General features: G+C 48.4%; 1 protein-coding gene across 1 annotated transcript in view; it reads left to right on the top strand.

Annotated features, from left to right (window-relative positions):
• Positions 1–15,000, top strand: part of LOC125449617 (calsequestrin-1-like) — a 39,208-nt gene that overhangs the window by 4,355 nt on the left and 19,853 nt on the right. The window contains exons 2-8 of the mRNA XM_059642862.1: positions 2,637–2,721; positions 3,464–3,564; positions 6,601–6,712; positions 8,839–8,912; positions 11,501–11,631; positions 12,349–12,394; positions 13,604–13,658. Coding sequence (XP_059498845.1) covers positions 2,637–2,721; positions 3,464–3,564; positions 6,601–6,712; positions 8,839–8,912; positions 11,501–11,631; positions 12,349–12,394; positions 13,604–13,658 — 604 coding nt within the window. The remainder of the gene's footprint in view (positions 1–2,636; positions 2,722–3,463; positions 3,565–6,600; positions 6,713–8,838; positions 8,913–11,500; positions 11,632–12,348; positions 12,395–13,603; positions 13,659–15,000) is intronic.

Here is a 15,000-nt window from a genome sequence, read left to right as displayed (position 1 = left end):
TTAGCGTTAGGGTTAGGGTTAGCGTTAGAGTTAGGGTTAGGGTTAGGGTTTGTGGCAGGGTTAGGGTTAGGATTAGGGTTAGGGTTAGTGTTAGGGTTAGGGTTAGGGTTAGTGTTAGGGTTAGGCTTAGGGTTAGGGTTAGGGTTAGCGTTAGGGTTAGTGTTAGGGTTAGCGTTAGGGTTAGGGTTAGGGTTAGGGTTAGGGTTAGGGTTAGGGTTAGGGTTAGGGTTAGGGTTAGGGTTAGGGTTAGGGTTAGTGTTAGGGTTAGGCTTAGGGTTAGGGTTAGGGTTAGCGTTAGGGTTAGTGTTAGGGTTAGCGTTAGGGTTAGGGTTAGGGTTAGGGTTAGGGTTAGGGTTAGGGTTATGATTATTGTTAGGGTTAGGTTTAGGGTTAGGGTTAGGGATAGGGTTAGCGTTAGCATTAGGGTTAGGGTTAGCAATAGTGTTATGGTTAGGGTTAGGGTTAGGGTTAGTCTTAGGGTTAAGGTTAGGGTTAGGGTTCGGGTTAGGGTTTGTGTTAGGGTTAGGATTAGGATTAGGGTTAGGGTTAGGGTTAGGGTTAGTGTTAGGGTTATGGTTTGGGTTAGGGTTAGGCTTAGGGTTAGGGTTAGGGTTAGCATTAGGATTAGGGTTCGGCTTAGGGTTAGGGTTAGGTTTAGGGTTAGGGTTATGGTTAGGGTTAGGGTTTGGGTTAGGGTTAGGGCCAGGGTTAGTGTTAGTGTTAGTGTTAGGGATAGGGTTAGGGTTAGGGTTAGGGTTAGGGTTAGGGTTAGGGTTAGGGTTAGGGTTAGGGTTATGGCTAGGGTTAGCGTTAGGGTTAGGGTTAGGGCTAGGGTTAGCGTTAGGGTTAGGATTATTTTTAGGGTTAGGGTTAGGGTTAGGTTTAGGATTACGTTTAGGTTTAAGGTTAGGGTTAGGGTTAGGGTTAGGTTTAGGGTTAGGGTTAGGGTTATGATTATGGTTAGGGTTAGGGTTAGGGATATGGTTAGGGTTATGTTTAGGGTTAGGATCAGTGTCAGGGCGATATGGTTAGTGTTAGGATCAGTGTCAGTGCGGTTAGTGTTAGGGTTTGTGTTAGGGTTAAGGATAGGTTTCGGGTTAGGGTTAGGGTTAGGGTTAGGGTTTGGGTTAGGGTTAGGGTTAGAGTTAGAGTTAGGGTTAGTCTTAGGGTTAAGGTTAGGCTTTGTGTTAGGGTTAGGGATAGATTTAGGGTTAGGGTTAGGGTTAGGGTTAGGGTTAGGGTTAGGGTTATGGTTAGGGTTAGGGCTTGGGTTAGGGTTAGGGTCAGGGTTAGTGTTAGTGTTAGGGTTAGGGTTAGGGTTAGGGTTAGGGTTATTGTTAGGGTTAGGGTTTGTGTTAGGTTTAGGGTTAGGGTTAGATTTCGGTTTCGGGTTGGGGTTAGGGTAAGGTTAGAGTTAGGGTTAGGTTTCGGGTTAGTGTTAGTGCTAGGGTTAGAGTTAGGTTTAGGGTTAGGTTTAGGGTTAGGTTTAGGGTTAGAGTTAGGTTTAGGGTTAGGGTTAGGGTTTGGGTTAGGGTTAGGGTTCGGATCAATGTCAGCACGATGGGGTTAGTGTTCGGATCAGTGTCAGGGCGGCTAGTGTTGGGGTTTGGGTTAGGGTTATGGATAGGGTTAGGGTTACGGTTATGGTTAGGTTTAGGGTGAGGGTAAGGATTTTGGTTAGGGTTAGGGTTAGAGTTAGGTTTAGGGTTTTGGTTAGTGTGATAGGGTTAGGGTTAGGCTTAGGGTTAGGGCTAGGGTTAGGGTTAGGGTTATGGTTAGTGTTAGGGTTAGGGTTAGGGTTAGGGTTAGGGTTAGTGATAGGTTTAGGATTAGGGTTAGGGTTAGGCTTATGGTTAGTGTTACGGTTAGGGATAGGGTTTGGGTTATGGTTAGGGATAGGTTTAGGATTAGGGTTAGGGTTAGGGTTAGGGTTAGGGATAAGGTTAGGGTTAGGGTTAGGGTTAGGATTAGGGTTAGGGTTAGGGTTAGGGTTAGGGATAAGGTTAGGGTTAGGGTTAGGGTTAGGGTTAGGGTTAGGGTTAGTGTTAGGGTTTAGGTTAGGGTTCGGGCTCGGGTCAGGGTCATCTGTGTGTATCTGTGAATGTGTGTTTCTGTGTGTGTGATGTGTCTATGTTCTGCCTCTTTTCATGGGTCTGTTTTCTATCAGGTCCATGTTAGATCTGTGTTCTCTTCATGCTCTGTCTGAGCTAGGTCTGTGACCCCCACATGTTTTGTCTACGTTTTATGTTTGTTGGGTCGATGTCTAGTCCATATTCAGCCTGTGATTGGCCCATGGTGTGTCTTTGTTGGGTCCATGTATGTTCAATGATCTGTCCATGTTCGTGGTATGTTGTGCCTGTATTCGGGTTATATTGTGTGCATGTTCGATCTGTGTTCTCTTTGCATTGTGTCTGCATTTGGTCAGTGTTCATTCTGCTCGTAGTGTGCCTGTGCTGTCCGTATTTTATCCGTGTTTACTCCGTGTTTTTCCCGTGTTGTCTCTGTTTTGGGTTGATATTGAGCTATGGACAGTGCAGCAGGAGTTGGAGACCTTTGATGGTAAACATCATGTTTTCTCTCTCTCTCTCTCTATCTCTCCTCACTCCCTCTCTCCCTCCATCCCTCCCTCCCTTCAGCTTGCAGCACAGGTCCTCGAGGACGAAAATATTGGTTTCGGATTGGTCGATGCAGAGGAGGATGAGGCTGTTGCAAAGAAACTGGGTGAGTACCCTTTGGGAGAGGTAACTCTGAATGGGAGGAGGTTAGGGATGGAGGGGCACAATGGGGCGAGGGAGTGGGAGGGGACAAAGGGACATGCGGTGAGGGAGGAAGGAGGAGAGAGTGGGAGGGTAGGGAGGTGGCAGAGGAGATGGGGAGAGCGTGGAGGGAGTAGGAATGAGGAGTAGGAGGGGAGTGAATGGGAGGGGTAGGAGGGGTGTGGAATAAAGGGAGGAGAGTGGGTAGGAGAGGTAAAGGCTGGGCAAGAGATTGGAGAGGACCCGAGGAGAGATGGAGACAGGAGACGAGTTACGAAGGAAGATGATGATATGGCCGCAGAGGGAGGAAGAGTGTTTGCAAATGAGGGGAGTGAGTGAGGGGAGAGAGAGGAGGGGAGATGAGGAGAAGTCATTGGAGGGGAATTGAGGAGCGATGAGGGCTGAGGAGTTGACCCTTCGGGGGAGGTGAGGGGCCCTTGAGGCGAGCTGCTAAGGCTGTGCAGGCATAGAAGTAGAGGTCTTTCAGAGGGATAGCAGCCAGAGGAAGTTGATGGGCAGAACACAACACATTGAGGGCAGACCTCCACCTACTGCCTACTGCATCGGTCTCTCTGAGAGTGCCAGGAGGGATTGAAGAGTGAGGGATGTGGTAGACTTCGGCTGTGGGACGGAGGGACAGAGGGTGCTGTCAATGTCAGCGATCACTCAGTCACCTTTCCTTCTCCCCTCCACCTGCGGTGTCCCAGGTTTGACTGAGGAAGGCAGCATCTATGTCTTCAAGGAGGACAATGTGATCGAGTATGATGGAGAGATGGCCGCTGACACCATTGTGGAGTTCCTCTTAGACGTGAGTGACCTCACCTACTCCCGGATAGACGAACAGACCGAGGGGGAGAGTGAGACACTGTGAGCCTGTCAGAGCCGAAAATACTGCAGCGAGTAACTCCCCTCCTGACTCCCCCAAATCCTGTCCCACTATCGACAAGACAGGAGTGCGATGGAGTACCCCCCACTTGCCCCTGGATCGGGGCAGCTCCAACAACACTCAAGAAGCTCGACACCACCCAGGAGAAAGCAGCCCACCGTTCCAACCACCACCGACGCTCAGTCGCAGCAGTGTGTACCATCTACAAGATGCTCTGCAGAAATTCACCAAAGATCCACAGGCAGCACTCCCCGTATCCCTCAGTTAGACCCACACTCGGAGCACCGTGCACAGTTCCGGTCCCTGTATCCCTCAGTCAGACCCACACTCAGAGCACCGTGCACAGTTCCGGTCCCTGTATCCCTCAGTTAGACCCACACTCGGAGCACGGTGCACAGTTCCGGTCCCTGTATCCCTCAGTTAGACCCACACCCGGAGCACCGTGCACATTTCTGATCTCTGTAGCATGTGCATGCAGTCTGGTTTGTCTGTCTATCTCTCTCTCCCCCTCTATCTTGCTCTTCCTTTCTCTCTCTCTTTCTCTCTCTCCCTGAACCTTTATAAATTCAGACTATTTAGTCAGTTTATCTCAGTATTTCTCTTTTTCTCTGATCCCCCTCCAGTATCAGACTGTCTGGACAGTTAGTGTATTGAATTTTACGGTTCAGAAGTAGGCCATTCTCCCCACCATGTCTGTACTGGCTCCTGAAAGAGCTACCCAGCTAGTCCCATCCTCCACCCCTACCTCCATAGCCTTCTAAATCCATCCCTTTCAAATCTATAGAAGAGGCTTCACAGTGAGGTTAAAATTGTTACAGAGATAGTACGAACTGCAGATGCTGGGGAATCTGAGATAACAAGGTGTGGAGCTGGATGAACACAGCAGGCCAAGCAGCATCAGAGGAGCAGGAAAGCTGACATTTTGGGCCTAGACCCTTCTTCAGAAGAAGATGATTCTCGGCCCGAGACGTCAGCCTTCCTGCTCCTCTGATGCAGCTTAGCCCGCTGTGTTCATCCAGCTCCACACCTTGTTAACTCAGATTCCCCAGCATCTGCAGTTCCTACTATCCCCTTTCAAATCTGTAACCAACTTTTGTCTGAAACATCCCACAGAACCCACCTGCACCACTCTCCCAGCAGGGCTTTCCGCATCGCTCCAAGCTCTCTCTGAAATTGTGACGCCCCCACCACCACCGCACCCCCCCCCCACCCGCCCCCACCCCCAGTTACTGAAATAACAACTTGTGGAAACAGAATATCCTTCTTTAACCCTGTCAAAATTGTTCATCATTTTGAACATCTCAGGAAGATCACCCCTTCACTTTCTTCAATGCCAGGAGAATAAGCCCAATTTCTCCAAACTTTCCTTGGATCCAAAATCCCTCATGTCTGGTATCATTCTGAAAAATCTCCTTTGCACTCCCTCCTGGGTTTTAACAACCTTCCTCAAATAAGGCTCCCACAACAGAACCAAATGTGGACAGACTCAGGATTTGTAGAGCTGTAATTTCACTTCCTTGTTTTAATAATCTATGCCGCCTTTTATAAACCCAAGGATCCTATAAACCTTCTTAATAACTGTTTGACTTTACCTGGCCACCTTCGGAGGCTCATGGACATGAACCCCACGGTCTCCCTGCTCCTGCACTCCCCTCCGAGTTGCACCCTTGAGCCTGTATTGTTTCAGCTACCACAGTGTATTACCTCACATTGCTCGGCTTCGAAATCCATCTGCTTTGAGTGTCAATGTCCCGCTGAAATCACCCATCCTCACCCTCACAATTCCCTGTTCTCCCAAGCTTAGCATCATCTGCCAATTTAGAGATTCCGCCCTCAACACCCAGCTCCAAATCATTTCTATAAATCCACAAAAGCCGGTCCCAACACTGATTCCTTAGGAGCACCACTTTCAACTCATCTCCAGTCTGAGAAATGCCCACCTACGCTTACCCTCTGTTTCCTAACCCTTTAACCACCTTCTCATCCACACTGCTCAGGGCCCATCAATCCCAAACCCACAGTCAGCTTAGTTCATCTCCACCCTCCCACCGCCACCCCCCACCCCCCAAGCTCTCTGTGTTTATCTCTCTCTCTCTCTCTTTTCTCTGTCTCTCCATCTGTCTGTCTCTCTCTCTCACACACTCTGTCTGTCTCTATCTCTGACTCCCTCTTTCTCTGTTTCTCTCTCTCTCTCTCTTTCACTGTCTCTCTCTCTCTCTTTCTCACTCCCTTTCTCTCTCTCTCTCTCTCTGTTGCTCTCACTCTGTTTCTCTCACGCGCTCACACTCTGTTTTCTCTCTCTCTCTCTGTGACTCCTCCAAAGATTTAGACAGTCCAGTCACTTTATTTCTCTCCTTCTCTCTCTGTCTCCCTCTCCTTCCTTCTCTCTCCCTCACTCTCACCCTCTCTCTCTGTCTCCATCCTTCCCTCCCTCTCCTTCACTCTCACCCTCTCTCTCTGTCTCCCTCCCTCCCTCTCCCTCACTCTAACCCTCTCTCTGTCTCCCTCCTTCCCTCCCTCTCACTCACACTAACCCTCTCTCTCTGTCTCCCTCCTTCCCTCCCTCTCCCTCACTCTAACCCTCTCTCTGTCCCCCTCCTTCCCTCCCTCTCCCTCACTCTGACCCACTCTCTCTGTCTCCCTCCTTCCCTCCCTCTCCCTCACTCTAACCCACTCTCTCTGTATTCCTCCTTCCCTCCCTCTCCTTCACTCTAACCCTCTCTCTGTCTCCCTCCTCCCTCTCCTTCCCTCTCACCTCCATCACTCTCACCCTCTCTCTCTGTCTCCCTCCTCTCCCTCCCTCTCCCTCACTCTAACCCTCTCTTTCTCTGTCTCCCTCCCTGTCTCTCCTTCCCTCTATCTCTCTATGTCTCCTTCCCTCTCTCACTCACACTCTGTCTCTCATCCTTTCTCTCACCTTCTCTCTCTGTCTGTCTCTCTCTCTCTGACCCCCTCCAGCTTCTCGAAGACCCTATAGAGATGATTGATGATGAAGGCGAGATTGAAGTTTTCGAAGATGATGATGATGAGCCCAAGTTGGTCGGTTACTTCAAGAATGAAGACTCTGAACGTAAGGGGCTGCTTTACAAATCCAGGCTCAAGGAGCTTCCTTCTGTTCATTCTGTATTCCCACCTTCCCCTCTGCTGCAGGAATACAGACTAACTGTTCTCCTCTGTCCCACCAATTCCCTCCATTAACGTCCTGTCCCCTTCAATATCCACCCCTTATGTTCCCTAATCCCCCCAATCCTCCCCTCCAGTATTCATACCCTCCAATCTCTCATTCCCCCAATCCCCCATTCCCCCAATATCCACCCCCTCCAATCTCTAATTTCCCCAAACCCCTCCCCCACAATATCCATCCCCTCCAATCTCTAATTACCCCAATCCCCCTCCCCCACAATATCCACCCCCTCCAATCTCTCATTCCCCCAATCCCCCACTCACCCAATATCCACTCCCTCCAATCTCTAATTTCCCCAATCCCCCTCCCCCACAATATCCACCCCCTCCAATCTCTAATTTCCCCAATCCCCCTCCCCCAGAATATCCACCCCCTCCAATCTCTAATTTCCCCAATCCCCCTCCAATCTCTCATTCCCCCATACCTCCACTCGCACAATATCCACCCCTTCCAATCTCTCATTCCCCCATACCCCCACTCCTCCAATATCCACCCCCTCCAATCTCTAATTTCCCCAAACCCCTCCCCCACAATATACACCCCCCCAATCTCTAATCACCCCAATCCCCCTCCACCACAATATCCACACCCTCCAATCTCCGATCAGCCCAATCCCCCTCCCCCACAATATCCACCCCCTCCAATCTCTGATCACCCCAATCCCCCTCCCCCACAATATCCACCCCCTCCTATCTCACATTCCCCCAATCCCACAATCTCCATCCACCCAATACCCACGCCCCTCCAATCCCTAATCCCCCCAATCTCCCTCCCCTCCAATTCTATAAAATGTCCCCTCATTCTTCCAAATTCCAATGAGTACATTCCCAATGAGCAGAATCGCTCGTCCCCTAACATTTAATGAACTCTATCTCCACTCTGTCTTATAAATGTTTAAGGATTCTGCATCCATTGTCTTTTGAGGAAAGCAAGTCCAAAAACGCACAAAAAAAATGTTTTAAATGAGTGTTTCAACCCCCTCCTTTTTAATCAGAGATCCTTAGCTCTTGGTTTGCCCACAAGAGGAAAGATCCCATCCCCACCCATGCTGTGAAGATCCACCCCCCGACCCTGCTTTAATTCAGTTGCTTCTGACCCTTTCTCAACTCCTCAGGCTGAGTGTATCTGGTCCTTCCTCAAAAGGCAATCCATTCGATCCAGGAACTCATCTGGTAAATCAACTCTAAATTGCTTCCAGTGTATTAATGAATGTACAGTGACCAGCCCTGTCCCCAGTGCTCCCGATATAATCTCATCAATGTCTGTGTAACTGATGTAGACAACCTCCCCAGTCTTGCATTCCATTTCCCTCGCAATGAACTACATCATGTTGATTACTTGCTGCACCTGCACGCTAACCTTCTGTGATCCGTGTGCGAGGATACCCAGATCCCTCTGCATCTCAGCACTCTGCAACTTCTTGCCACTCAGGTGATAGGTTTTTGTCATTCTTCCCAGCAAAATGGACAATTTCTCTCTTCTCCATGTTGGACCCCAGTTGCCGAATCTTGGGCCCACGCACGACCCATCATTATCTCCTAGTAGTTTCCTTATAATCTACACAAGCTGGTAATTGGGACTGGGTTAATTTAGCATATCTCGTCAGCATGCACGGGTTGGATCGTAGGGTCTCTTTCTGTACTGTGCAGCTCTATGACACGATGACTCTTACTTAGATGGAAGTTATACAATCACTGAGTCGTACATCAGGGACAAAATGCACTCTCCTATCCATAGTCTCCCGATAGCTCAAACCCTCCAGTGTCGATTACATCCTTGTAAATCTTTTGCAAGCCCTTCCCAGTTTGGTATCATCCTCCCCACAGAAAGGGTGACCAGTATTCTGCACAGAATAATTGCAGATTTAGAGGTGATCACATGGAGGTTGAAGGCAGAGAGATTCTCTGAAGAGCATCGTACCCGAGCGATATAGAACAGTGCTACACTGCCCCGAGCATGGTGCACGCATGTTTGATAGAAGATTGATTTTCTGCTTTTTCACTTGCCCGCAGATTTCAAAGCTTACAAAGAAGCAGCTGAGGTGTTCCAGCCGTATATCGCCTTTTATGCGACATTTAACAAGAGAGTGAGTTTCAGGCGTGTCACTGCATCCTTCTCCTCAATAAGTGACTAGACACTACGGGAAAATTCAGCACGGCCAACCCATCCCTGGGCACTATGGGACAATTTAGCACGGCCAATCCACCCTAACCTGCACATCCCTGGGCACTATGGGACAATTTAGCACGGCCAACCCACCCTAACCCACACATCCCTGGGCACTATGGGACAATTTAGCACGGCCAACCCACCCTAACCTGCACATCCCTGGGCACTATGGGGCAATTTAGCACGGACAATCCACCCTAACCCCCACACCCCTGGGCACTATGGGACAATTTACCTCGGACAACCCACCCTAACCCGCACATCCCTTGGACTCCATGGGACAATTTACCACGGCCAATCCCACCCTAACCTTCACATCCCTGGGCACTATGGGGCAATTTAGCACGGCCAATCCACCCTAACCCGCACATCTTTGGACTGTGGGAGGAAACCGGAGCACCCGGAGGAAACCCACACAGACACGGGGAGAATGTACAAACTCCATACAGACAGTCACCCGAGAGTGTGATTGAACCTGGGCCCCTGGTGCCGTGAGGCTGCGGCGCTAACCCACCTTGCCACCGCGCTTCCCCATTTCTATCCATGTTGACGACTAGGCCAATGAATCTTTCTGTCATATCTCTGAAATTCTGTCCCATAAATACAACATTAATCTGGGCTAACAGCCTGCCCATCACGGCTGGTTGTGGGCAATGCTGTGGCTGTAACTCTCGGGAAAGTTCTCCTCACAGCCAATGGCTCAGCAACTAGCGTTTGACAAGCACTATCACCCGAACAAACCCACGATTCATGTGGCTCATCACCAGGTTGGAGCTTGCTGTGTTCGAGCCGTCTGTAGCTTTCCGTGATCCATGCTGAAGGCAGTGTATCTGTCAGAGATTATTGGAGGGATGATTCAATCTGAAGTGAGCGACAGGATGATTGCTCCTGATAAAGATTAAATTGAAAAGACATTGGGTAATCAGTGCAACAGAATTCAATGTGGAGGGCTGCCTGTTTGACATGAACGCAGGATCTATTCTGTTTTATTTTAGGGAGCAATGATTTTACTCAATTGAGAGCGTGACGATTGTACTGAAATGAGAGAGCGATGATTGTACTGAATTGAGTGATGATTGTACTGAATTGAGAGAGCGATGAGTGTACTGAATTGAGAGCGTGATGATTGTACTGAAATGAGAGAGCGATGATTGTACTGAATTGAGAGAGCGATGATTGTACTGATTTGAGAGAGCGATGATTGTACTGAATTGAGAGAGTGATGATTGTACTGAATTGAGAGAGTGATGATTGTACTGAAATGAGAGAGTGATGATTGTACTGAATTGAGAGAGCAATGATTGTACTGATTTGAGAGAGCGATGATTGTACTGAATTGAGAGAGTGATGATTGTACTGAATTGAGAGAGTGATGATTGTACTGAAATGAGAGAGTGATGATTCTACTGAATTGAGAGCGTGATGATTGTACTGAAATGAGAGAGCGATGATTGTACTGAATTGAGAGAGCAATGATTGTACTGATTTGGGAGAGCGATGATTGTACTGAATTGAGAGAGCGATGATTGTACTGAATTGAGAGAGTGATGATTGTACTGAAATGAGAGAGCGATGATTGTACTGAATTGAGAGATTGATGATTGTACTGAATTGAGAGAGCGATGATTGTACTGAATTGAGAGATTGATGATTGTACTGAAATGAGAGAGCGATGATTGTACTGAAATGAGAGATTGATGATTGTACTGAAATGAGAGAGCAATGATTGTACTGAATTGAGAGAGTGATGATTGTACTGAATTGAGAGAGCAATGATTGTACTGAATTGAGAAAGTGATGATTGTACTGAATTGAGAGAGCGATGATTGTACTGAATTGAGAGAGCGATGATTGTACTGAATTGAGTGATGATTGTACTGAATTGAGAGAGCGATGATTGTACTGAATTGAGAAAGTGATGATTGTACTGAATTGAGAGAGCGATGATTGTACTGAATTGAGAAAGTGATGATTGTACTGAATTGAGAGAGTAATGATTGTACTGAAATGAGAGAGCAATGATTGTACTGAAATGAGAGAGTGATGATTGTACTGAATTGAGAGAGTAATGATTGTACTGAAATGAGAGAGTGATGATTGTACTGAAATGAGAGAGTGATGATTGTACTGAATTGAGAGAGCGATGATTGTACTGAATTGAGAAAGTGATGATTGTACTGAATTGAGAGAGTAATGATTGTACTGAATTGAGAGAGCGATGATTGTACTGAATTGAGAAAGTGATGATTGTACTGAATTGAGAGAGCGATGATTGTACTGAATTGAGAGAGCGATGATTGTACTGAATTGAGAAAGTGATGATTGTACTGAAATGAGAGAGCGATGATTGTACTGAATTGAGAGAGCGATGATTGTACTGAATTGAGAGAGTAATGATTGTACTGAATTGAGAGAGCGATGATTGTACTGAATTGAGAAAGTGATGATTGTACTGAATTGCATCTGCATCATACTGCTATTTACCCAGCCGTCTCCATTCCACAGGCAGCTAATGATCTCGATCTCAAATTGAACCAAATCGATTTCTACGAGCCCTTCATGGATGAATCTGACACATTGCCAGGAAAGACACACACAGAGAAAGAAATCATCGATTATGTGAACAAGCATAAAAGGTAAAATAAAACAAGGAACAGCTCACCGCTGGGAGCAAGAGAAGAACATTTACTCTGTATCTAACCCCATGCTGTCCCTGTCCCTGTCCCTGTCCTGGGAGTGTTCGATGGGGACAGTGTAGATGGAGCTTTACTCTGTATCTAAACTGGTGCTCTCCCTGTCCTGGGAGTGTTTGATGGGAGACTTTGTAGAGGGAGCTTTACTCTGTATCTAACCCCGTGCTGTCCCTGTCCTGGGAGTGTTTGATGGGAGACAGTGTAGAGGGAGCTTTACTCTGTGTCTAACACCGTGCTGTCCCTGTCCCTGGGAGCGTTTGATGGGGGATAGTGTAGAGGGGGCTTTACTCTGTATCTAACCCCATGCTGTCCCTGGGAGTCTTTGATGGTGGAACAGTGTAGAGGAAGCTTTACTCTGTATCTAAGCCCGTGCTGTCCCTGTCCCTGGGAGTGTTTGATGGGGGTGACAGTGTAGAGGGAGCTTTACTCTGTATCTAATCCTGTGCTGTCCCTGTCCCTGGGAGTGTTTGATGGGGGTGGCAGTGTAGGGGGAGCTTTACTCTGTGTCTAACCCTGTGCTGTCTGTGTCCCTGGGAGTGTTTGATGGGGTTGGTGTAGAGGGAGCTTTACTCCGTGTCTAACCCAGTGTTGCTCACTCTCTTGGAGCCAGTGTTGTGCTGTTGCCTGTGACAGAAATGCTGACGTTCTGTTTAATTTCAGAGCCACCCTCCGGAAGCTGAAGCCCGATAGCATGTATGAAACCTGGGTAAGTCCCCCCCGACCCTTTTCCAGCTCCATATCTTCACAATAATCTCTCGCTGTAATTTCACTGCCTGGGGGATAGACTGCCTGTAGCGATTGGAACGAGGCCAGCCAGGGCCATCTCTCAGAATATGGTCTCCCTGATTGGGGCTGTTAACCCAGCCCAATTAGGGAGCCCTGGCTGACAGATATAAACTGGGAGGGTCAGGGAGTTCTGCTCACTCTGAGAGCTGGTCTGATGGAGCTGGGTCAGTGTTGAAGGCTCTCCGTGTGTAAATAAAGTGGGGCTTGGTGACGGGATACCAGCCTCTGGAATTATTTCATTAAGCTCACTGAAATCTCATTTGCACTTCTTTTCAATCCCTCTCTCTCTTTCTCTCTCTGTCTGTCTCACTTTCCATCTCTTGCTGTCTCTGTTTTTCTCTCTCTCTGCCTCTGTCTCGGTTTCCCTCCCTGTCTCTCTGTTTCTCTCTGTCTCTCTCTCTCTCACCATCTCTCTCTCTCCGTTTCTGTTTCTGTCTCTCTCTCTCTCTGTCTCTCTCTCTCCCTCTCTCTGCCTCCCTGCCACTCTCTCTGTTTCTCTCTGTCTCTCTCTCTCACCATCTCTCTCTCTCCGTTTCTGTTTCTCTCTCTCTCTCTGTCTCTCTCTCTCCCTCTCTCTGCCTCCCTGCCACTCTCTCTGTTTCTCTCTGTCTCTCTCTCTCTCACCATCTCTCTCTCTCCGTTTCTGTTTCTGTCTCTCTCTCTCTGTGTGTCTCTCTCTCTCCCTCTCTCTGCCTCCCTGCCACTCTCTCTGTTTCTCTCTGTCTCTCTCTCTCACCATCTCTCTCTCTCCGTTTCTGTTTCTCTCTCTCTCTCTGTGTCTCTCTCTCTCCCTCTCTCTGCCTCCCTGCCACTCTCTCTGTTTCTCTCTGTCTCTCTCTCTCTCACCATCTCTCTCTCTCCGTTTCTGTTTCTGTCTCTCTCTCTCTCTGTCTCTCTCTCTCTCTCTCTCTCTGCCTCCCTACCACTCTCTCTGTTTCTCTCTGTCTCTCTCTCTCACCATCTCTCTCTCTCCGTTTCTGTTTCTGTCTCTCTCTCTCTGTGTCTCTCTCTCTCCCTCTCTCTGCCTCCCTGCCACTCTCTCTGTTTCTCTCTCTCTGTCACTCTCCCTCACTATTTTGCTCTCCCTCTCTCTCTCTCTCTCTCCTTCCCTCCCTCCCTCTCCCTCCAGGAGGATGATATAAACGGAATACACATTGTGGTGTTTGCAGAGGAAGATGATGCAGGTGAGCCTCCCAGAGGCTGCGGTGCGCAGGCACCGGGAACGGCCAGTGGTGGTGGGGGGTAGAATGTGGGGTTTGGGGGTGGTGGTGGTGGGAGGGGAGGGGAGGGGTTCTGGAATCGCAGCTATTTGACTATATTGCCAGCGCAATCCTCAGCCAACCCTGAGCTGGGCTGGGACACGTTCAGGAGGAACATCCGGTCCCAAAGTAAGAGGAGGCCATTCAGCCCTCAGGTCTGTTCTGTCCCAAGGACACAATCCCTGCCCATTCTCCATCATCCTCCCACCCGTTACTAATTGAACTCCTCTTTTGTCTTTGAATTTATTCAATATCCTGGCATCCTTTGCACTCTCAGGGATTGAATCCCACAGATTCCCCACCCATTCCGAGATTCTCCACATCTCTGTTTGTCAACTTGACAGCTCTCATATTCAAACTACCACTCCTCATTCTAGATTGCCCCACGTGGATAAGCTCTCCATCCCTACATTGTCAATCCACTTCAGCACCTTTGAAACCTCTCATTCTGCTGAACTCCAGAAAATATGGGCCTAAACTGCTCCATCTCCATTCCCGCCACGGCAGATGGTGGAATTTGAATTCAATAAAAAGAATCTGGAATTAAGGATTGAATGATGACCGTGAATCCATTGTGTCGATAGTCAGGAAAAACCCATCTGGTTCACTAATGCCCTTTAGGGAAGGAAACTGCCATCCTGACCCAGTCTGGCCTCCATGTGACTCCAGACCCACAGCGATGTGGTTGACTCTCAGCTGCCCTCTGGGCAATTAGGGATGGGCAATAAATGCTGCCTGGCCAGCGACGGCCAAATCCCATGAAAAGGCAAATTACAAAGAAAGGAAAGCTAGGGGCTTCAGGTACATAATTCTTTGAAGTTTATGTCACATTTAGACGGGGGGGGGGGGTTAAGAAAGCGTTTAGCACATTTTGCCTTCACTGTTCAGAGCTTTGAGTGTAGGGGTTGGGGACGTCATGTTGAGGTTGTACAGGGACGTTGGTGAGACCTCTCCTGGAGCACTGTGCCCAGTTCTGGTCGCCCAGTTATAGGAAGGATGTTATTAAACTGGAGAGGGTTCAGAAGGGGTTTACCAGGATATTGCTGGGAATGGAGTGTTCGAGTTATAAGGAGAGGTTGGGACTTTTTTCACCAGAGTGTAGGTGCTGAGGGGGTGACCCTTACAGAGATTTATAAAGCCATGAGGGGTATAAATAAGGGGAAAGACAGGTATCCCTTCCCTAGGGTAAGGGATTTCAAGACTAGAGAGCATACTTTTAAGGTGTGAGGAGAGAAATTTTAAAAAAACATGAGGGACAACTTCTTTT

Source organism: Stegostoma tigrinum, chromosome 46 (genome assembly GCF_030684315.1).
Source record: "Stegostoma tigrinum isolate sSteTig4 chromosome 46, sSteTig4.hap1, whole genome shotgun sequence".
Lineage (NCBI taxonomy): Eukaryota > Metazoa > Chordata > Chondrichthyes > Orectolobiformes > Stegostomatidae > Stegostoma > Stegostoma tigrinum.
The sequence above is the reverse complement of the archived record's forward strand: the minus strand, read 5'-3'. Positions and strand labels throughout refer to the sequence as shown.